This window comes from Cnephaeus nilssonii (assembly GCF_951640355.1).
Source record: "Cnephaeus nilssonii genome assembly, chromosome: 17".
NCBI lineage: Eukaryota > Metazoa > Chordata > Mammalia > Chiroptera > Vespertilionidae > Cnephaeus > Cnephaeus nilssonii.
In genome coordinates, this window is record NC_137088.1 from 59,058,229 (window position 1) to 59,081,234 (window position 23,006).

General features: G+C 47.2%; 1 protein-coding gene across 2 annotated transcripts in view; it reads right to left on the reverse strand.

Annotated features, from left to right (window-relative positions):
• Positions 1-23,006, reverse strand: part of SHQ1 (SHQ1, H/ACA ribonucleoprotein assembly factor) — a 318,538-nt gene that overhangs the window by 160,129 nt on the left and 135,403 nt on the right. The window contains exon 11 of one of the 2 annotated variants that reach the window (XM_079795697.1): positions 6,589-8,815. In XM_079795697.1, the coding sequence (XP_079651823.1) occupies positions 8,278-8,815 (538 nt within the window). In that variant the 3' untranslated portion in view covers positions 6,589-8,277. Of the gene's footprint in view, positions 1-6,588; positions 8,816-23,006 lie in introns of those variants that run through there. The other variant, XM_079795698.1, reaches the window with a different exon arrangement.

Sequence of the window (23,006 nt, forward strand, 5' to 3'; positions counted from 1 at the left end):
CTGAGACCACTTCACCTGCACCGGTCAGTACCCACCCGAGGTTGGTACACCCGCACCAGTCAGTACCCATGCAGCTAAGTGCTTTATTGTCCTTGAGCAGATCTGGGTAGGGTTCTGTAACTTGGGTCCAAATACATCCTGACCAGTGCAGGGGTTTTACTATCTTAGCCTATATGATAAAAGCCTAATATGCTAAATTTAGTCTGCCACTAAATGTCCAACTGTTCGGCCAGTCACAATGATGCACACTGATCACCAGGGGGCAGACTCCAACTGGTAGGTTAGCTTCCTGCTGGGGTCCGGACAATCAGGACTGGGTGAGATGGCCCTGACTGACCCCAATTGGGACTGGGTGAAACAGGCTGGACATGCCCTGGAGCCCTCCCTCGGTCCCTCCCTGGCCCCAATCATGCACTGGTGGGGTCCCTCGGCCTGGCCTGCGCCCTCTCACAATTTGGGATCCTTTGGGGGATATTGGAGAGCCAATTCTGGTCCAATCCCTGCAGGCCAGGCTGAGGGACACCACCTGTGCACGAATCTGTGCACCAGGCCTCTAGTGTTAACATAAAACATTGAAACCTGTAAAGCATTTTTGAGTTTACTTGAGCCAAACTGTTGACAATTGCTGGGAAACAGAGCCTCAATGGATTGAGATAATGCTTCAGAGAATGGCGGGTTACATCTATTTTTATACATTGCAATCAAAGGAGGGATGTAGGTGAATTACATGAAATCCATTGGTGATAGACTAGAGAGGCAGGAGAAGGCAAAGCAGAGAAACCTCTGGGATTGGATAAGAAGTAAAATGATGGACACATACTTAGGTGGGTGCAGGAACAATTAACATGATAACAATGAAGGAATCTGTGGTCTCTGTCCTGGCACCCAGGCACATTAGGTTGTGCCCCAAGGGGTCCGGAAAAAGGGAAGTTACAAGTTACCCAGACATTTCAAGGGTATGTTGTCACAGATGCAAAAAGACAGATGGGCTCAGTTAAGGTAAAAGTTGACTGTGTCAGCGAAGATACTGGCGTAGGAAGTGACTATCCACCATAGCTGCTTTTAGTTAAAGTTTTAATTTCAGACCATCCTTTCCAGTTACTTTAGGTCTCTGAGTTTGCAAGACTGCCATGCAGGCCTCCCCTGAGCTTGTCAGGTTAGCATGTGGCCCCTTTTGTCCACACATCCCCCTTTTGGTCATAAATCAATCCAAAGAATGCATTGATGACCAACCTTTTGGTTGGATAATGGAGTCCAGAGTCCCATGGTGCTAGGAAGGCTCATTCCTAGGATGTCTCACTGCCTGCATTTGTCTTGCTGAACAGGATGGACCACAGAGGATGGGGCAAGACCATAACCTTAGATGGCATTTAAGGTGAAATTATTATAATTTTTAAAGAAAAAAAAAAAAAACAGAGCACGTAAATGGGAGGCAGTCAGATCCTATATGTCCTTGTTAAAAAATATTTTGGATCATTTATAATTTTTGTGCCACCATGATCCAAGTCTTTTTACTGTTTGTCAAGTTATATTTTTTTGCATCTAGTATAACATTTACATACCAGGAACAAAAGTAACAGTAATAAACCAGTAATACTGATTAGGAACAGAAAATGTCTAATATTAGACAAGGAAGAATCTGAGGGAAAATAATTATCTGCTATTAAACAGAAGTTCCAATTTTTCTTCTGGGCAGTTAATTTCATCCATTCCTAAATTTAGACAATATTCATCTAAAATTCTCATCTAGATTGGATCTTTTTATAATTCTACCAGGGGAATTATTAGGGAAGTTTTCTTGGAGAGGTTTGTCCACGGTAGGTCCTTTATAATTGAATAGTGGCCCTGTGCACAAATCCGTGTGCAAGCAGCTCGCTGCCACTTGCCTCAGCTGGCTGCCCTGCCCACTGCCGCTGTGGTTCTCTGCAGCTCATAGCTTGCTGCCCCACCCTCCTGGTGATCGGTCGTTACGTGTCAAGGCGTAATGGCCATTTGCATATTACCTCTTTATTATATAGGATTATTATATAGGATACTAGAGGCCCGGTGCATGAAATTTGTGCACTGGAGGGGGGTGGGTCCCTCAGTCTGGCCTGCCCCTTCTCAGAGTCTGGGAGCCCTCAGGGGATGTCCTACTGAGGGAGGGACTGGCCGATCAGGTGAAGGCACTGCCCCACCTCTGCAGGAGGTGACCCTGTGATCAGGAGGCGACGCCCCCATCATGCCTCTGCTGCTGCCACTACTGGCCATGAGGTTGCCTGAGCCTCGGCCATCGCAGCCACTGTGGCTTGCCCAAGCCTTGCCCAGACCTCATTGCCTGATCCTCGGCAGCGGCCATTGGGAGTGCTCACAGCCACCGCCGCCATGTGGGGAGCACAGGCTGCCCTCCGCTGGGTCCCACCTCCTCCGTCCCTGTCCCCGACGCTGCAAGTCTCCGCCCACCTGTTCCTGCTGCACACGCAGACTGCTGATCGGTCGTTACGTGACGGCGTCCCAACCAATTTACATATTACCCTATTATTAGCTAGCCTGAAAAAAATGTACCAAATCTTATATTGATAGAAGACCATCAATGTGTGGCCAACAAAACATTAACTTCATTATCATAGCTGATAATCAGGTTGGAAAGATTAGCAGGTACCCAAGTTAAATTTTTCACATCTGATAGAGAAAGGGATCTAGGGAGACAGATATTGTTTCCACTAGGAATCCATAAGGAGGATAATAACAATATAAAAATTATTTTATATACATTCAATCAGTAACAAGAAGGTGATAAAAGAGCAAGGTTGGAACAGCATCCATTTGTGAGCACACAGGCCTTGTTGACGTCTTGGGACAGCTGTCTACCTCCTCTGTAGTCAGGGCTCCTCATCCTTGAGATGAAGGCGAGTGTCAGAGACAGGGGCAGATGTCCATTCGTGGTTAGGTACCTGATAAGGTGAGGTCCCTTTAACACTGTTGGAGAGCTTCTTTCATTAATGTATTTCCCAATGGACAAAAATCTCCGGGTTGTCGTAGTATTTGAATCTTTGTCTCCTGTGAAATGAATGTTACTAATTTGTTAGTTCCTACAATGCTTTTGAGTCTTCCTTATATTTGGGAAACAAAAGATTTAAAAAATCAACAATATTTTAAACAGTCATAAGAATAATTATTCTCAATTCACTTAGTCCCATAGTTATTTTTTTTTATCCTGGTTATTTTCCAGTTGTTTTTTGAATTCAGTTATTCCTTGAAGTTCTATAAATCTTTACTGCAAGTTAGAGTAGGTCAGAGTCCTTTTCATGGATTTTTCTAAAGACATAATCTACCTGCAAATGCATCAGAGTCAAGCAACGGCTGTCCATGAATGACTAAATTCAAAAGTGGCATGGTTATAGATTTGATAAAAAAAACTTTGCTTATCTATAAAATATAACATTCCAAGACAACAATTTCTTGGTAAATAATAATTACTGTAAAATTACATAGAGAATAATATAAAATTTGTATACTTTTAGATTCAATATATGATTTCAGCATATAAAGTCAGATTTTAAAATGGGGCACATGTTTATTGAACATTGAAAATAATTCATAAACTCCTAATATGCAAATACCCAGAGTATCACTGGCAGACGCCCCACCGAGAATCATCACTCTTGGCTTGCCTGGTGTCCCTGACTGGACACATGTCCCCCCTGAAATTTTCCTTTTTGAACTTGGATCTGAATCTTTGCAAGTTCCTTTCTGAAGCAGAATGAAATTTCTATAACATTCACTTTAACAAAATATATGTATATAAATAAAACATAGTTATTAATTTTTATTTGACAAAGCTTCCCATGTTAATTTCAAGTATATTAAATCAGCCTAATTTAGTTCAAAAATATTTCTTTTAAGAAGAGAGAATAAATCCTTGAGTTATTCCAGGGCCCATTGGAATGACTCAAAGTCATCTCTTACCTCAAGTCTTAACATTTTAACTTTTGGAAAATTTGTCAAATATACTTAACCAAACGATTATATTATAAACTCTTTGTAAATCTAGGAAAAAACATATATTTTATGGTAATAACTCTAAAAGACATTAATCAAACTTAAATCAGTTTTAATATTAAAAATTTTGTCCAGACCACAGAATTCTGCTTAATTTATAAGTATTTAATACCTTTTTAATCGGGCCAATAAAATATTATATCTTAGTAATGCCATTCGAAAGCTGAAAATTTACCACACATAATACACAAACACATACCACATGAAGACCATACATATAAAGACTACAACATAATTTGAACTACTAATTTTTCCAGAGAAAAAGCAATATTTTCCTCAAAAATGAATTTCCATACTTCATGCATTCTATTATCACAACCATACTGTATAATTTATCCCAACTTAATTTAAACTTGTAACTTTTAGATGCCTCAAATTTTAGGTAGCAAGTGTTACTTAGCGTTTCTCAGATTAGTAATACATTCACATTTTTAGGGATGTATGTCAAATAAAATACAAGACATATTCAATTAATAGAATCAAATCTATCCTCTAGATTCTCCATATGAGGCAAACTCAGATTAATTAATGTTTCAGTATCCTGTTATTTCAAAATACCTAGGTATTAAAAATTATTATTACTAGAGGCCTGGTGTACAAAATTCATGCACGGGTAGGGTCCCTATTATGCCTGGCTGGTGACCAGGGCCGATCTAGGGGGAACCAGCAGGGCGATCAGGGCAGGGGGCGGGGGATAGGGGGAGCCCGAGAAGAGTCTTGGCCATGTTCTGACCAGGCTGCTGGTGTTCAGGAGTTTACACGCATGCCAAATGGCAGTCACCCCAACTAGCCTGTTAAGACAAACTGGAATTTATATTGGGAATACAAATACTCTCAACCTGCATAACTCAAAGTAAAGTATCAGACCCTTTCTTGAAATAAAAATGCTACTGAGATTAATGCATATCATTTCGCCCCCAAAGCAAACTGGTTTATTTAATTCATTCAACAAATATAGGGAGCACCAAGCACATGGGCATTGATGATTTAGTGGTAACAAACCATGACACAGACCCAACTCCCTATGAGCTAACACTCAAATGAGAAAATATTAATGGACATTTACGCTTCCAATCAGGATGGAGTAACAGGGACCAGATTTACTCTCCCACCTAAATAACCAAAAAACAAAAACAGAAATAAAACACAAACGAATGCGACCCTGGGTCTGGGAGAGGCCATGCGCCCCTGGGTCCGGGGGAAGCTAGATACCGGGTCCGAGTGAGGCCGTGTGCCCCTGGATCTGGGTGAGGCTGGGTCCCGGGCCCGGGTGAGGCCACGCGACCCTGGGTCCGGGTGAAGCTGGACCCTGGGTCCGGCTGAGGCCGTGTGCCCCTGGATCCGGGTGAGGCTGTGGGCCCCTGGGTCCGGGTGAGGCCGTGGGCCCCTGGATCCGGGTGAGGCCACGCGACCCTAGGTCTGGGAAAGGCCACGCGCCCCTGGGTCCGGGTGAGGCCACGCGCCCCTGGGTCTGGGTGAAGCTGAATCCTGGGTCTGAGCGAGGCCGTGTGCCCCTGGATCCGGGTGAGGCTGGGTCCCGGGTCTGGGTGAGGCCGTGGGCCCCTGGGTCCGGGTGAGGCCACGCGCCAATGGGTCCGGGGGAAGCTAGATCCCGGGTCCGGGCGAGGCCGTGTGCCCCTGGATCTGGGTGAGGCTGGGTCCCGGGCCCGGGAGAGGACGCGCGCCCCTGGGTCCAGGTGAAGCTGAATCCTGGGTCTGGGCAAGGCCGTGTGCCCCTGGATCTGGGTGAGGCTGGGTCCCGGGCCCGGGAGAGGCCGCGCGCCCCTGGGTCCGGGTGAGGCCGTGCACCCCTGGGTCCAGGTGAAGCTGAATCCTGGGTCTGGGCAAGGCCGTGTGCCCCTGGATCCGGGTGAGGCTGGGTCCCGGGTCCGGGTGAGGCCGCACACACCTAGGTCCGGGTGAGGCCACGCGCCCCTGGGTCTGGGAGAGGCCACGCGCCCCTGGGTCCGGGGGAAGCTAGATCCCGGGTCCGGGTGAGGCCATGTGCCCCTGGATCCGGGTGAGGCCACGCGCCCCTGGGTCCGGGTGAGGCCATGCGCCCCTGGGTCCGGGTGAAGCTGGATCCCGGGTCCGGGTGAGGCCATGTGCCCCTGGACCCGGGTGAGGCTGGGTCCCGGGTCCAGGGGAAGCCACGCGCACCTGGGTCCAGGTGAGGCCACGCACCCCCTGGGTCCGGGTGAGGCCACGTGCCCCTGGGTCCGGATGAAGCCGTGCCCCTGGGTCCGGCCGAGACCCAACCAGAGGGAATCGAACCTGCATTACCACCATTTGTCCACCATCCAGAGCTGAGGGGTCAGTGCCGACATGTACACATAAGGAACTGGTGGACATTGATATTGGGTCTCAAAAGAACTGTTGGTCCAGAAAGAAACTCACTACAGACTGATTCATTTGCCTGTCAGCATAACTATTATTGCTCATCTCACATTCCGTTCATATAAGTATATCTCTAGTGACACATGATCTCGCTCATCTAGGGGAAATGATGAACAACATAGACTGATGAACAAGAACAGAACCAGAAACAAGGAGGCATCGATCGGACTATCGGGCCTCAGAGGGAGGATAGGGGAGGGTGGGGGGAGGGGGGAGAGATCAACCAAAGGACTTGTGTGCATGCATATGAGCCTAACCAATGGTTAAGTTCAACAGGGGGTTGGGGCATCCTTGGGGAGGGGTGTGGGATGGGAATGGGGGGGATGAGGACAAATATGTGACACCTTAATAAAGAAATTAAAAAAAAAACACACACACAAAAAAACACAAACCAATGGACTTCAGGCAACAAAAGACAGTGATCCTGTGGGGTGGAAAACAAACTTGGTGAGGCTCTCCCACTGCCCTGAGGGACTGTCCAGGCTGCACAGAGAGGGGAAACCCAGGCAGAAGCAGTGGACTCGGGTGCAGGGGTCAGAGGCGAGGGCTCAGGGAGAGCAAGGCAGCGGGAACTGGCAGGTCTGAGCACCAAGAGGAGACAGCTGCAGAGAGCTGTAGAGGGACTTCTCCTGACATTGGCCAGGTGTTAGGAGAGGTCCCTGTACACTCAAGAGAATACCTGCTGATAAGCATGCAATGAGGCTGGAACAGCACTCAGCACTCAGGCACCTGCTCCCACCAGCTAGACTGGAAAACTCATAATTCATTGGGCATGAGAAACGCTTTCTTAGTCCTGTGACATAGTTTGTCCCATACTGAGCCCTCTTCCAGGCCTCCCTAAAAAATTACAAAAGCAAGACCCATAAAGATCAAACTATTTCCAAGTAACTTAACTGCATCCCCACACAAAAGTACAGAATATTTGTAATACATACTCAGTACCCAATGAGATAAAATTTATGTCTGCATTCTAATAGAAAATTACAAGGCATGCAAAGATGACTCATACTGAGCAATTGTATCCAGACTTTATAAAAACCTCTCAAAACTCAAAAATAAGAAAGCAACCCCAGCTTAAAAAAATTGGCAAGAGATTTGAACAGACATTTTCCCAAAGATATGTGAATGACAAGTACACAAACGAAAAAATGCTCAACATTATGTCTTAAAATAGGCAAATTAAAAGCACAATGGGATACAGCTTCATACCTACTAAAATGGTAAAATTTTAAAAAGCTGACCATACCAAGTAATGACAAGAATGTGAAAGAACTATAATTCTTATGCACAGCTGGGGGGAATGTAAAATGGAATAGCCACTTTGAAAAGCAGTTTAACAGTTGTTTAATTGTTAAACACACACTTACCCTGACTGCGCAGTCATTCCACTCCCAAGAAAAGCAAGCACACGCCCACACAAAAGCCTGCACAGAAATATCCATGACAGCTTTATTGGGAGGCAGTGGGGAGGGCGCCGGGGCGCCATGAAGACACTGGGAGATGAGGTAAGTACAGCCTCTTGATCGCACAGAGGATTGATGTGGTGCATGTGTCACCAGCGCGGATCGCATCGTACACTTGAAGCGTGTGCAGCTTACTGCGTGCCGAGTGTATCTTGGTAAAGCTATTAAAAATATCAATGGGCTCCACATCCTAGGGATTCCCACAGAACTATTGTTTTCATCTTCAGATGTTAATTATGCTTTGGTAAAAGTAATTTAGAACTTTAAAGTAACAGGAAGGAAGCTCATTGGAAAACATGTATACACTAAGAAAGAGTACAAGTAAAAGTGAAGAAGAACTCTAGGTCAATAACTAACACCAAACCTGACATCATGCTCACCCACAAATGAAACGCTCCCCGCCCGTCCCGGGAGGGTGCTGTCGGCCTGTGCCCTGCGGGGGCCCAGTGGGGCCTTCGGGCTCCGAGAGCTGAACCACAGCCTCCAGGTGTTCTCCAAGCTCCTCTATCAGAGGCCCCGCTCTCCCAGGGGCCTGCGTGGAGGCCAGCAGTGCTCCCTGACAGACATCAGCCCTTGGGATGGCCGGGCGTCCGCACAGCCCAGAGCCATCAACACGCAGGGCGCTGCTTTCGTCAAGAACAGGGCCTTGTAAGGACCTTCCTCTCGCCGCTGCCCTGCCTGCGAGCCCCTCCGGCTCTGAGTCTGGGTCTGCGGTCCTGGCTGAGGAGGCACTGCTGCCGGAGTCCTCGGAGCCGCTGGCCTCAGAACTGGAGGCCGGTGAGGCGGGGCGGGCTGCTTCTTCCTCGCGGACGAGCAGTGCGGCCGCCTCCAGCTCATTCACTTCCAAGCCCAGCTGGGCCTTCGTCAGGGGGGCTTCCTTCAGGGCTTCTGCGAGAGCTGCCAGCCTTGTGGACCTTGAAGAAGAAAGAGGAAGAGATTCATTAACCGGCCTGTGGACAGAGGCGGTGCTTAAAGCAAGGGTGCCCTGAAGCGGGATGAACCCTTCACATGACACCCAGGACACGCCCCCAGCAGTCACTGAAATGGAGCGGGTCACGCATGACCTGAAGCCGCGAGCTTTCCTTTATGATCCCAGGATGAGGAAGGGCCTTCTAGCCAGGACTCAAAATCCAGAAGCCACAAAAAAGCAAAGATGGGTAACTTCACCTCACAGAGACCAACAGCGTCTGTAGGCAAACACCAACGCCATCATCACTGAAGCCAAAGGCTGATGTGAAACAGAGACAGACCCGCAGCTCCTAGCGCAGCACAGGCCTAATGCCCATCACCACCCGTGACGCGGAAGAAAGACGCAAGCGGACAACTCTCACCAAAGGAAACACAAATGGCTCGTGTATATATAAAATGGTATTTAACTTCAGTCAAATAAGCGAAATACAAATCGAAGTCACACTGAGATATTTCACTTAACAAATTGGCAGAAATTCGAGCATTTGATCACCCTGCCCAGGCTGTGGGAAGGGCCTCCGTTCGCTGGTGGTAAGGGAGGAAGAGGCACAGCTCCACGAAGGCGCACTTGGCAACAGCTTTCAAAATGGGAAATGTCCACACTCCTGACCCGGCAGAACCGTTCTGGAAATTAAACACGTGCTACACAACACAGTCCGAGGCTTTCAGTCTTCCAATGGGAAACGGCCAAATGTCCATGAATCGGGGACCAGGGACTAATTAAGGCACCCCCATACAAAGGACTTACGTCTATAGCTGCATAAGGAATAAAGCACTCCATGGATTAACCAAGACACATTGTTTATTTTTAAGTCTTTGTGAACGTAATACCTATTCAAAAGTTTTAAATGTACAAAAAAGAAAAAAAGCAGTATTAGAGAGTAGCATAGAGTGCTTTTTATTTTTTTATCAGAAAACCATTTCTTATTATTTCAGAGAATATTTTTCTAAATTTGTCACATTCTATTATACTGAGTAAATAAACTTTTTCATTAACTTGGAAGTACTGAGTTTTTTGTTTTTGAAAGAAGCAATACAAAGCATACTGAAGTTCTCCAAAAATGGTCTTCACTGCTCTATAGAGGAAATCTGGTGTGACTACCGAGCAAAGGGGAAGTAAGTGAAGAGGTCATGGCTCTATGTTTCCCTAACTTCAAAGATTAAATAAGTGTATAAAATATTTAGTGGCTTTGAGGCATGAGGGCCGAGTCACAAGATAAATTCATTTGTAAAAGTGTAGTCTGTCCCATACTTTGAGCACGAGGGCTCATTTCAATAGAGCTGAGAGAATGGACCCTGCAGGGGGAGCCACTGAACAAGGCGGTAATTTTCATCTAGGTGCCAATATATATCTGAGAGCCTTTTGTTTCAAAATACTCAGCATAACAATGAGTTTGTGCAGGCATGGCCTCCCCCGGCCTGCCTCTCCACAGTGTAGCCACAAACAGAAGCTCCACTACAGGGTGTTGTGTCCAAGGTGGGGTGGGAGGTCCGGTGGGGAAGATGGGATTAGGGCAATAGCCATCACTGATGGGCAACTTCCTCCTACTCGAGGAAAACCCTGTTTCAGTGCTGGAATGTCCAGAGCTGAGGAAAGGGACATGCCCAGGGTAACGTGGAGACGGGTTGAGATCGGCAGAGTCAGTAACTAATTCCCCAAAGGGCTAGAAGCCCGGCATGAACTCTGGCCAGAGGGGGCAGCTTTAGAAGGACACTGAGGGAATAAGGCGGTTGTAATATAATGTGCATCCATGGTCAAGATAGTTGTTGATGTCCACCATACGTGTATACTGAAACTTAACTACCAGTGGAAAAGGGCTCAGCCCGAGCATGAGCCGGGACATCTCTCCCCCGAGGTCCTAGCAGCCCAAGAACCGGCCACAGCCTCTCTCTTGTTGAGGCAGGTCCTGTCCGCACGACACAGCTTTACAAAATAAAGGCCGGCTCTGGCCTCCACTCAAGGCTACAAAGTTTCAATTACAGAAGATAAATAAATCCCAGATACCTGCTTCCAGCCGGCCTTGGCCTCCGCTCAAGGAGGCACTGAAAAAAAAGAAAAAGGAGGGGCTGGGAGCTTGGGTCGCTGGGGGCCGTGGACAGCCTGCAAACAGCCCTCAGCCCCTCACCCAGGCTGGCCACGCCCCCCCAGCAGGGACCCTCACCCCATGGGGGCATGGCCGGCCTGAAAACCACCACAGGCCCCTCACCCAGGCTGACCCTAGCCCCAAGGGAACCCCCACCCTGATCTGGGACACCCTTCAGGGCAAATCAGCCAGCCCCCACCCGTGCACCAGGCCTCTATCTATACTAATAAAAGGGTAATATGCTAATTAGACTGGAAGACCTTGAGGAGACCTTTCGGATGTTCTGCTGGACAAAGCCATAGTGGTGGGGCTGAGGCAGAGGCGGTTAGAGGCCAAGAGGGGAGGGCAGTTGTGGGTAATCAGGCCAGGATGGAATGGCAGTTGTGGGTGATCAGGCTGGTGGGGGGAGGGGCCGTTGGGGGTGAACAGACCAGCAGGGGGGCCAGTTGGGGGCAAGCAAGCTGTCAGTGGGGGTCAGTTGGAGGTGATCAGGACAGCGGCGGGGGACAGTTTGGAGTGAGCAGGCCAGCAGGGGGGGCAGTTGAGGGTGAGCAGGCCGGCAGGAGGGCAGTTGGGGGTGAGCAGGCCGGCAGGCAGAGTGGTTAGGGGCAATCAGGCAGGCAGGTGAGCGGTTAGGAGCCAGCAGTCCCGGATTGCAAGAGGGATGTCTGACTGCCGGTTTAGGCCCGATACCTGTAAACCAGCAGTAGGACATCCTTCGAGGGGTCCCAGATTGGAGAGGGTGCAGGCTGGGCTGAGGGACACCTCCCCTCCGGTGCACGAATTTCATGCACCAGGCCACTAGTCTATTATATAAAAGATGCATCTGTCATTTACAACAGTATACATTTGGAATGTCAAAGTCCCTCACCTGTAATCCTGGCTCTTTTCAAAAAGCATACCCCTCACATGTTGGAACTAAAAAGAGTGAACTCGTCCTAGCCAGTTTGGATGGAGCATTGGCCTGTGGACTGAAGGGTCCTGGGTTTGATTACAGTCAAAGACATGTACCTCCATTGCAGGCTCAATCTCTGGGCAGGGCGCGTGCAGGAGGCAACCAATCGATGTGTCTCTTTCACATGGATGTTTCTGTCTCTCCTTCTCCCTTCCATGCTCACTAAAACTCAGTGGAAGAAATATCCTCAGGCGAGGATTAGCAACAACAAAATGAAATAAAAAGGGTCAAGTCTAACAGGCAGAACAGTGAAGAGCAGGAGCCCTGGAACCAGTGGGGATCCTGTCTATCACCAGCTGACTGAATTTTTATCCTTCAGAAAAAAGTCTGTTTCTCACTATTAGCACTACATTATGTTTAAAATGACCTATTTACATAAGATGTGTAAAAATGACTTATGTTCTTTTCCGATTCTTCAACACGCCGATTCATCTCTATTTCTTATTATTCTCCTTTTACTACTTGAAGCTGGCTAGTTTCCTAAATTAATATTAAGGTCCTCATAGGAACAGTTTATAGAAAAAGCATTCTGAACCTCTCCCTAAAGAACACTAGGATAAAAAGTGATTAAAAATGTCAAATATCATTGGTGTAGACTGTGTTCTAATAGTCTGAAGAATGAAAGTTGGGTTTGTTTCTATTCAATTATTTTCCACAGATAACTTAGCACTAGAGGTTGGAAGTCCTAGCAGATCTACTTATTACTCATACACAATCTCAAACAGGCAGCCAAAATGGAAAGACGTAAAAAAAGTACCAAATGAAAGAACAAGAGAATTCTCCAGAAGAGATAAATGAAATGGAATAAGAAATTTATCAGACATAGAGTTCAGAATAATGATGGCAAAGACGCTCAACAGCATGAGAAAAGATCTAGTGACTATGAAGAATGACATCTCTCTATATATAAAACCCTAATATGCAAATAGACTGAACAGTGGAACAACCCGTCGCTATGACGTGTGCTGACCACCAGGGAATGCACGTGGAACATGGCGGGCATTGGCAGCAGGCGGCAGAGCATGGAACATGGTGGGCATCGGCCCCAGCAGGATGGTGGAGCAGGTGAGCGGGGGTGCCAGAACAAGGTGGGGCATCGGTCGCTGTTATCAGGGCGAGCCTCTGGTGGTTACTGAAAATTGTTTGCAGTACTATTGCACCCACTGCTGGCGCCGGCCCCAGTCGCCCCGCACGGTCAAGGGGTGCAAGGAGGGCCGTCGCCATCAGCACATGGGAGCGTTGGCGGCAGGAGAGGGGCTGCCAGCAGACAGGGGACCGGGGGCTGCAGTGGGAGGGGCCAGGCAGGGGCGCAGAGGATGGGTCAAGACCTGCCACCATGCCCACCGCAGCCTCGCGCCCACAGTTCCTTTCAAGGTGCATGAATTCATGAACTGGGCCCCTAGTCTTACCTAATAATAGACAGACATGTAAATTGACTGTACCTCTGCTATGCCACCAGCCAATCAGGAGTGATATGCAAATTAACATAACAAAGATGGCGATGACGCAGGTGTTCTGCCCCACCCCCAGTCTCTCAGGGCCTCTGGCAGCTGCGGGGCCTGAGCGGAAAGGGGATGGGCCGGAGTGGAAAGGCGGTGCCGGCAGCCAGGGAAAGGAAAGCCCATTCTAGCATGAATCTTTGTGCATCGGGCTTCTAGCAGAACTATAAAAAACACAGGGGAAGGAATACACAGAAAATTGGGAGAAGATGAGGACTGGATCAGTGAATTAGAAAACAGCATAGAAAAAATTCACTCACCCAGAGAATCAAAAAGAAAAAAACAATTTAAAAACAAGAGGGCAGCTTAAGAGAGCTGTGGGACAACATGAAACCATAACAATATTTGCATCATAGGTTTGCTAGAAACAGAAGGAAGTGAGTAAGAAATAGAGAACATGTATGAAAAAATAATGGCAGGTAACTTCCCTTACCTGGTGAAGGAAAAAGTCACATAAGTCCAGGAGGCACAGAGAGTCCCAAGCAAGAAGAACCCAACAGACCCACGCCCAGACACAACATATTAAAATGTCAAAAATTAAGGACAAAGAGAGAGTCTTAAAGGCAGCAAGAAAAAAGCTAATTTGTTATCTAAAAAGGAGATCCCATAAGGCTGTTAGATGATTGCTTATCAGAAAGTCTACAGGCCAGAAGGGAATGGCATGAAGTATTCAAGGTAAAGAAAATCAAGTATCTGAAACTAAGATTACTATATCCAGCAAGGCTGTCATTCAAAATAGATGAATGACAGAAATAAAGAGCTTTCCAGACAAAAAAAAAAAAAAAAGGCTAAAGGAGTTTATTACCACCAAACCAGCACTGCAAAAAGTGGTAAAGGGGAAGAAGAAATAGAGACACACACACACACACACACACACACACACACAGAGAGAGAGAGAGAGAGAGAGAGAGAGAGAGAGAGAGAGAGAGAGAAACATAGGCATACAGAATTAAAATGGCAGTAAGTACCTAGCAATAATAACCTTAAATGTAAATGGATTGAATACTCCAATCAAAAGATGTAGGGTAGCTCAATGTATACAAAACATGACACAACTATATGCTGTCTACAAGAGACCCACCTCAGAACAAAAGACTCATACAGGATGAGAGTGAAGGGATGGAAAATAATTTTCCATGCAAATGGAAACAAAAAAAAATGCCGGGGTAGCAATACTCATATTTGACAAAACAGACTTCAAAATGAAGGTCATCACAAGATACAACAAAGGTCACTACATAATACTAAAGGGATTGATCCAACAAGAGGATAATACTTTGATAAACATATATGCAGCCAATTTGGAACACTGAAATATACAAAAAACTTCTAGCCCTAGCTGGTTTTGCTCAGTGGATGGAGCGCCCGACTGCGAACTGAAGGGTCCCAGGTTCGATTCCAGTCAAGGGTTGCAAGCTCAATCCCCAGTAGGGGGCGTGTAGGAGGCAGCCTATCAATGGTTCTTTCTCATCAATGATGTTTCTATCTCTCTCTCCCTCTCCCTTTCTCTCTGAAATCAATAAAAATATATTAAAAAACAAACACAAACTTCTAGAGGACTTTAAGGGAGAGATTGACAACAATACAGTCACAGTAGGGGACTTTAACACCCCACTGACTTCACTGGATACATCTTCCAGATAAAAAATTAACAAGGAAACAGTGACTCTAAATGACACACTGTATCAGATAGATTTAATTGACATTTATAGAACAGAGCTTCAGAATATGCATTCTACTCAGTGCACATGGGTCATTCTCAAAGATAGATCACATGTTAGGACATAAAACAAGTCTCTACAAGTTCAAAAAGACTGAAAACATATCAAGCATCTTCTCATATCACAATGGCATGAAATTAGAAATTACTGTAAAAACACTCAAAAACATTCAAACACATGGAGGCTAAATAGCATGTTATTAAACAATGAATGGGTTGCCAATGAGATCAAGGAAGAAATAAAAAACTTCCTTAAAACAAAAAGAAACACACAACAACTCAAAATCTCTGGGAAACAGCAAAAGCAGTCCTGACAGGGACGCTCATAACATACAGGCCTCCTCAAACAACAAGAAAAACTTCTGATAAACTATCTAACCCTACAACTAAAGGAACTAGAAAAGCCCAGAGTAAGTAGAAGGTTGGAAATAATAAAAATTAGAGCAGAAATAAATGACACAGAGACTAAAAAAATATATAAAAGATCAATGAAACCAAGAGTTGGTACTTTGAAAAGGTAAACATGATTGATGAACTGTTAGCCAGACGCATCAAGAAAGGAGAAAAAACCCAAATTAATAAAATCAGAAACAAAGCAGAGAAGTAACACCTCACACCACAGAAATACAAAGGATCGTAAGAAAATACTATATGACAACAAGATGGCCAATGTGGATGAAATGGACAAATTCATAGAAAAATAAAATCTCCCAAAACTGAAAACCCGAACAGGCCAATAACAACTGATAAAATAGAAGCAGTCATAAAAAAAACTCCCAGCAAACAAAAGCCCTCGTCCAGATGGCTTCACACAACAATCTCAGGTTCTATCTGGGAACAAACAGTTCATCATCTTTCTTTTTAAAGGGAACTGAAGAAAACGTATGCACCCCTATGGTGAGTTTTACAAACATTCAAGGAAGAACTAGCACCTCTCCTCCTCAAACTGTTCCAAAAACTCCAAGAGGAAGAACACCTCCAACCTCTTTTTATGAGGCCAGCATTAACCTAATTCCAAAACCAGATAAAGACACTACAAAGAAAGAGAATTACAGGCCAATATCCCTGATGAACATAGATGCCAAAACCCTCAACAAAATATTAGCAAATCGCATCCAGCAGTATATTAAAACTAGAGGCCCAGTGCATGAAATTCATGCACGGGGGGTCCCTCAGCCTTACCTGTACCCTCTCCAATCCGAGAGCCCTCAGGGCATGTCCTGCTGACCTTAGGCCCGCTCCCTGTGGTTCTCTGCTCTCTGTGGGGCTTGCCTGCTCCACACCATAGCCATGGGCAAGCAAGCCCTGCTGGGTGTTGCCTGCAGCTGCGTTTGTCTGCTCCCGGGTCGCCGTATCAACAGCCAAGCAGGCCCTGCTGGGTGCTGCCTGCAGGCCCACTTGCCTGTAGTGGGTTGCCAGCAGCTATCGCCAAGCAGGCCCTGCTGTCTGCTGTCAAGCTGCACCGCTGCACCCACCCCCAGGCCCACCCTGAGGTTGCCTGTCCAGCCCTGCCTGGCTCCCTGGGCCCCGCAGCAGCTGCGGCCACTGGGGTCTGGCCCTGCCTCCCTCTTTGGCCCTTGAAGCAGCCTCGGCGGCTGCTGACCAGGCCCTCCCCCAGTGCAGGTGCATGGAGGCGGGTCCGGGCGACGCCGCCGCCGCCCCTGCCCTGCCCCTCGAACGCTGATGGGGGCGGGTCCAGACGCCGCTGCCGACACCCCGACCCACAAACACTGATGGGAGTGGGTCCGGCTGCCGCCGCCCCGACCCACGAACGCTGAGGGGTCTCCCCTCAGCAGCAACAGATCTGGCCGTTGAGAGGCCACCCCGAGTCCCGGCCCCCAGCCTCCCGCCGCCCAATCGTGGGCGTAGCGGAGTGATGGTTATTTGCATATTACTCTATTATTAGATAGAAAGAGCATACATCATGACTCAGTGGGATTTATTCCAGGGATGTAAGGCTGGTACAATATTTGCAAATCAATAAACGTGACACATCACATAAACAAACTTGAAAGACAAAAACCACATGATCATATCAATAAATGCAGAAAAAGCATTCAACAAAATCCAAAACCTATTTTTGAGGAAACTCTCAGCAAAGTGGGAATAGAGGGAGCAATATCTCAGCACTAGAGGCCCAGTGCATGATTGAATCATGCACGTGTAGGGTCTCCTACACGCTTTCGCTTTCGATTGCGGGGGAGCTGGATGCCTGTCCGCTGGTGCCGGAGCAGACAGGCACCCAGCTCCCCCGCTTTTGATGGTCCGCGGCGGGACGTGAGCTCGCTGCCCCAGAGGCCCCTTCTGTTTCGCAGCACAGCCATGGCGCAGACGCTGAGCTCGCGCCGCCACTGGCGACGCGAGCTCAGCGTCCCGCTTGCCCAATCGGCTACCCCGGCCACCTCAAATCCCGCCCACTGCGCCTCCCACTGGCCCAATCGTGGGCGTAGCGGAGTGATGGTAATTTACATATTACCATTTTATTAGGTAGGATAATAAAGGCCATATATGACAAATCTACAGTGAACACCTGCAAAGTGGACATACGGATGGCCAAGAGACATATAAAAAAAGCTCAAAGTCACTGATCATCATAGAAATCAAATTAAAACGACAATAAGGTATCACCTCACACCTGTCAGAATCGCTGTCATCAACAAATCAACGACAAGTGCTGGCGAGGATGTGGGGAAAAGGGAACCCTAGTTCATTTCTGGTGGGAATGCAGACTGGTGCAGCCATTTTGGAAAACAGTATGGAGTTTCCTCAAAAAATTAAATATGGAACTGCCATTTGACCCAGTGATCCCACTTCTAAGAATATATCCTAAGAAACCCAAAACACAAATCAGAAAGAATGTATGCACCCCTATGTTCATAGCATAATTTACAGTAGTTAAGATTGGGAAACAGCTTAAGTGCTCATCAGCAGATGAGTGGTTAAAAAGTGATGGTACATTTTTACACCATGGAATACTATGCAGCAGTAAAAAAGAATACCCTTTGAGACAGCATGGAGGGACCTAGAGAGTATCATGCTAAGTGAAATAAGCCAGTCAGGGAAAGACACGTATCACACGATCTCACTCAATATGTGAAATCTAATGAATAAAATAAACCAATGAATAAAATAGATCCAGAGACACAGAAGCATAGAACAGACTGTGGAATCTCAGAGGTAATGGAGGATTGGGTGGGTCGGTGGGAAGAGATCAACCAAAGAACTTGTATGGATATGCATAAACCATGGACACAGACAATAGGGTGGGGAAGGCTTGGGGCTGGAGTGGGCTAGAAGGGGTCAATGGGGGGGGGGAAAATAAAGATTTAATTTAAAAAAAGATTGCTTTCTGACAGTTACAGTAATACAACTACAATGAAAGAGTAAGAGATAAAAGTGTATGCCTTTGCCATGGCTGAGCTTATATAAAATTTCTTCAATTATTTTATACTAGAGGCCCGATTCACGAAATTCGTGCACGGGGGGGCGGGGTGTCCCTCAGCCCAGCCTGCACCCTCTCCAATCTGGGACCCCTTGAGAGATGTCTGACCGCCATTGTGGGATCAGGCCTAAACGGGCGGTTGGACATCCCTCTCACAATCCAGGACTGCTGGCTCCCAACCGCTCGCCTGCCTCTGCCTGAATGCCCCTAACCGCTTCTGCCTGCCAGCCTATCACCCCCTAACCACTCTGCTGTCAGCCTGATTGATGTCTAACTGCTCCCCTGCTGGCCCGATTGCCCCTACCTGCCCTCCCCTGCCAGCGTGGTCACTCCTAACTGCCATCCCCTGCCAGTATGGTCGCCCCTAACTGCCCTCCCCTGCAGGCCTGGTCGCCCCCAACTGCCCTCCCCTGCTGGCCCGGTCACCCCTAACTGTCCTGGCCTGCAGGCCTAGTTGCCCCCAACTGCCCACCCCTGCAGTCCTGGTCGCCCAACTGCCCTCCCCTGCTGACCTGGTCTCCCCCAACTGCCCTCCTCTGCCAGCCTGGTCACCCCCAACTGCCCTCCTCTGCTGGCCTGGTTACCCCTAACTGCCCTCCCCTGCTGGCCACCTTGTGGCTGCCATCTTGTGTCTTGGATTGATGGTCAATTTGCATATTACTCTTTTATTAGATAGGATATGGTGACCAAATTTAGGGGTAAAAAAAGAATGATCCACGGCCTTATGAAACAGCCAAAACAAAGTGCAAACAGAGCCTGAAATGTAGAAAAATAAAACGGGGTATAAATAGAAAGCATACATCCTGTTTCTTGCTGTAGTTTTGTCTCAATCAACTTTTTACTGCTTCCTGCAATGGCAGGTCTACCATAAATCTTGTGTAACTGACTAGGTTTCCTTTTTTCTGCCTAAACCTGCGAACCTTCCAGGCATAAGAGACTTGACACTAGAGCCGCAGTGGATAATGTGGCACAGGACACCAGTGACACGGTTAAAGAGACATTTCATACTGGTGATGAAATACACAGGCTTGGCCTTTTGGTCAACACACACTCTCTCTCAGGTTCCATCTGGGAGTAAACAGCTCATCTTTCTTTTTAAAGAGAATTGATGAAATGACATATAATTCCTTTCCACTGAAAAGAACCAATTCCAAACTCCAAAACCGCCTGCCCAAAGCACACAATGGAGCCTGATCTAAAAGGCAATGCACTCGTTGTAAGTAGAGGCTGCGAGCGCCCTCCTCTCGGCCAGCTGCCAGGGAGAGGAGCTGCCGCCGAGGAGGGGGAGCACGGACAGCCTGCCCTGCCTGTAACAGGGAACACCACTTCCTGCGCAGTCTTTCCAGAAACAATCTCTACGAACAATAAACTACTGATTCAATATGGAAAACATTGCAAGTTCTTCAAACCATACTGAGTTTGAGTCAATGAAATAACTTTTCACCCTATTTCCAACTTGCCTATGAAAAATAACATCTAGTCCACGAATCAGTAGAATAATATTCTGAATACTCCTGTGTTAGTTTCCTAGGGCTGCATGAAAAACTACCACAACCTGGTGGCTTAAAGCAATAGATGATTATTCTCTCACAGTCCGAAGGCTAGAAGTCAACAATCAAGGAGCTGACAGGGGTGGTTCCTTCTAAGGCTCTGAGGAGAGAATGAGTCCCAGGTTTCTCTCTCAGTTTCGGGTGTTGTCACAATCCAGCCAGCTCTGCCTCTGCCGGGACATGGCCTTCTCTCTGTTTCTTCATGTGGCCATCTTTCCTCTGGGCGTGCCTTACAACAACCCTATTTCCAAAGCAGGTCACATTCTGAGATTCTGGGAAGGACATAAATTTGAAGGGAACACTCTCCAACACAGAAAGCCTCCTGAAGTTAAGTAGAAAGTAAAGATGCTCATTCAAGGAGCATAATCAAAACCATAAAGTAGAATCCAAAATAAAATAGTGAGCAGTGATTAAAAAGTTAAGATTTCACTTTGGGGAAAAAAATTACAAACAACACAAATCCTACCTAATAATAGACAAATATGCAAATTGACCATACCTCCAACACGCCCACAAGCCACGCCCACCATCCAATCAGAGCGAGTATGCAAATTAACCCAACCAAGACGGCTACAGCCACAGAGAGCAACGTTTCCTAGGTAACAGAGGAAGCCAAGCTTTCCGCCGGCCCTTGCCAGGCCTAAGCCTCCACTCAAGCTACAAAGTTTCAATTATAGAAGGTAAACAAATTCAAACAAATGGCGGCAGAATGGAGCTTGAGAGAGCAGGCCAGGGTTGCCGCCGGCAACAGGGGAAACAAAGCTTTCCGCACACCCTGGCCGGGCCCACCCGCTTAAGGCAACAAAGTTTCAATTATAACCCCAACAGAAATGGCTGCCGGCCTCGGAGGGAGCCCCAGGCTTGGCTCCGCTCCAGGCTACAAAGTTTCAATTGTAGAAGGTAAATAAATTCCAGATACCAGGGCCTCCGCTTGGGTTGCCAGGGGGCGTGGCCCGCCTGCAAACCACCACAGGCTCCTTGCTCAGGCCGCCCCACGCCCCAAGGGAACCCCCACCTGATCCGGGACACCCTTCAGGGCAAACCAGCTGGCCCCTACCCCTGTACCAGGCCTCTATCCTATCTAATAAAAGAGTAATATACAGATTGATCATCACTGTAACACACAATATAGCTGCCCCCATGTGGTCAAAGATCCTGCCCCCATGTGGACACAATATGGCCACCACAAGATGGCCAGCAGGAGAGGGCAGTTGGAGGTGATCAACCCTGCAGGAGAGGGCAGTTAGGGGTGACCAGTCCGGCAGAGGAGGGAAGTTGGGGGCAAACAGGCTGGCAGCAGAGTGGTTAGGGGGTGATCAGGCTGGCAGGCAGAAGCGGTTAGGGGCAATCAGGAAGGCAGGCAGGCAAGCAGTTGGGAGCCAGCAGTCCTGGATTGTGAGAGGGATGTCCGACTGCCCGTTTAGGCCCGATCCCACCAGGCAGTCGGACATCCCTCCAGGGGTCCCAGATTGGATAGGGTACAGGCTGGGCTGAGGGACAACCCCCCTCCGTGCACGAATTTCGTGCACCGGGCCTCTAGTCTATAATAATAAAAGTGTAATATTCTAATTAGACCAAATAGCCAAACAACCTTCTGGACATCATTCCAGACATCCTTCCGGATGAAGCTGTGGTAGCAAGGCCAAGGCAGAGTCGGTTAGGGGCGATGAGGCAGGCAGGTGAGCAGTTGGGACAATCAGGCAGGCAGAGTGGTTAGGGCAGTGGTTCTCAACCTTCCTAATGCCTCAACCCTTTAATACAGTTCCTCATGTTGTGATGACCCCCAACTATAAAACTACTTTTGTTGCTACTTCATAACTGTAATTGTGCTACTGTTAATGAATCGTAATGTAAATATCTGTGTTTTCTGAAAGGGGTCACGACCCACAGGTTGAAAACTGCTGTCAGGGGTCGCCTAAGACCGTCGGAAAACACAGATATTTACATAACGATTCATAACAGTAGCAAAATGACAGTTATGAAGTAGCAACGAAAATAATTTTATGGTTGGGGGTCACCACAACATGAGGAACTGTATTAAAGGGTCGCGGCATCAGGAAGGTTGAGAACCACTGGGTTAGGGGCAATCGGGAAGGCTGGCAGGCAAGCATCCCAGATTGTGAGAGGTTGCAAGCAGGGCTAAAGGACCGCCCTCCCCCCATGCACGAATTTCGTGCACTGGGCCTCTAGTAAGTTTATAAGATACTTGACAAAGTTAATATGTACGTTATAATGGCAACTATGCACTAATTCTCAAGATAAACAAAGAATGAACCAAATATTAACGTATTTGTAACTGTGATTGCTACAACAAAATTAGGCTATGGCATTATATGACACTCATCACTTGGGTTGGTCTTTTACAGTAGAATCATACAGGAATTTCCACAATCACCCAGAACATCATCAGTTTCCGCAAGCATCTCAATCATGTGAGACTCAAGTCAGCCCTTTAATCTTCAAAATAAAGACTTCCCGCTAACCCACTAACATCACTATTGCTGTAGAGCTTCTCCTTCAACTATTAACTAGCCCCTCTCCGACCCTCCCTGTCAGTGCTTCTGTGTGGTGAGTATAGCTCCCACATTCCTTTCACTGACTTGTGCAATCCTTGACCTTTTGCTCAATTTGCAATTTATTTGCACTGCACAATACTAACACTCAACAAGGGTCAGACAACAAAAGGCTGACAGGATGGGTGAAAAGATGCTAAGAAGAAAGTTATAAGTTAGAATTGAGACTAAACTTATTATGTAGTTTGCTCATTAGTGAGTTTATGTTTTGACTATTACCATTTCTCTTTGTAAGTTTCTAAGTACAGAACTCAAGTAATGAATATTCAGAAATAAGGACACCTTCCCTTCCTGATAGGTGGCTATAATAGAT